At 44.5% G+C, this 488-nt stretch overlaps 1 protein-coding gene across 2 annotated transcripts in view; it reads right to left on the bottom strand.

The window, feature by feature from the left end:
- Positions 1 to 488, bottom strand: part of fubp3 (far upstream element (FUSE) binding protein 3) — a 20859-nt gene that overhangs the window by 11307 nt on the left and 9064 nt on the right. For both annotated transcript variants that reach the window (XM_020600923.1, XM_020600924.1), the window contains exon 8: positions 112 to 210. In XM_020600923.1, coding sequence (XP_020456579.1) covers positions 112 to 210 — 99 coding nt within the window. The remainder of the gene's footprint in view (positions 1 to 111; positions 211 to 488) is intronic.

The following is a 488-nucleotide window of genomic DNA, read 5'->3' as shown; positions in this document are numbered from 1 at the left end:
AAAAAACAGAGGTCATCAAATGTTTTGAGTGCAAGATGAGGCACAAAAGGTGTAAAATTGAGTGTAAACTGGAAAAGACAGTGGTACATGCTGAGCTCTCCAGAGACTGACCTGCACTTTGTGGGGATCCCCAGTGATTCTCAGGGGCTTGTCCGCTCCAGTGGGCATGGGGTCATCTTGAATCATTAGCATCTGCACTCCTGTTCTCTCCTGCAGGGGTACAATGGCACAGAAGCAGAAACAACCACCGGTCACCTGGGGCCCAAAAGACCATTTACTCTGAAGGGTGGAAATTTTGCCAGGTCTCAAAAAACAGGCTTTATGTTGACGTATACCAGACGGTCAATAGCCATGGAGAGTGCAGAAATATACTTCAAGTAATCTGAAAGGTTTATCAAACCTAATGGAAACAAAAAGGTCAAAAACTACAGTATACTACAGTCAGCATGATATGAAATAGGCCTGACTACAATGTCTGACAGCAGGAA

Source organism: Monopterus albus, unplaced genomic scaffold (genome assembly GCF_001952655.1).
Source record: "Monopterus albus unplaced genomic scaffold, M_albus_1.0 scaffold49.1, whole genome shotgun sequence".
Classification (NCBI taxonomy): domain Eukaryota; kingdom Metazoa; phylum Chordata; class Actinopteri; order Synbranchiformes; family Synbranchidae; genus Monopterus; species Monopterus albus.
This window is presented reverse-complemented; position numbering and strand designations above follow the sequence as displayed.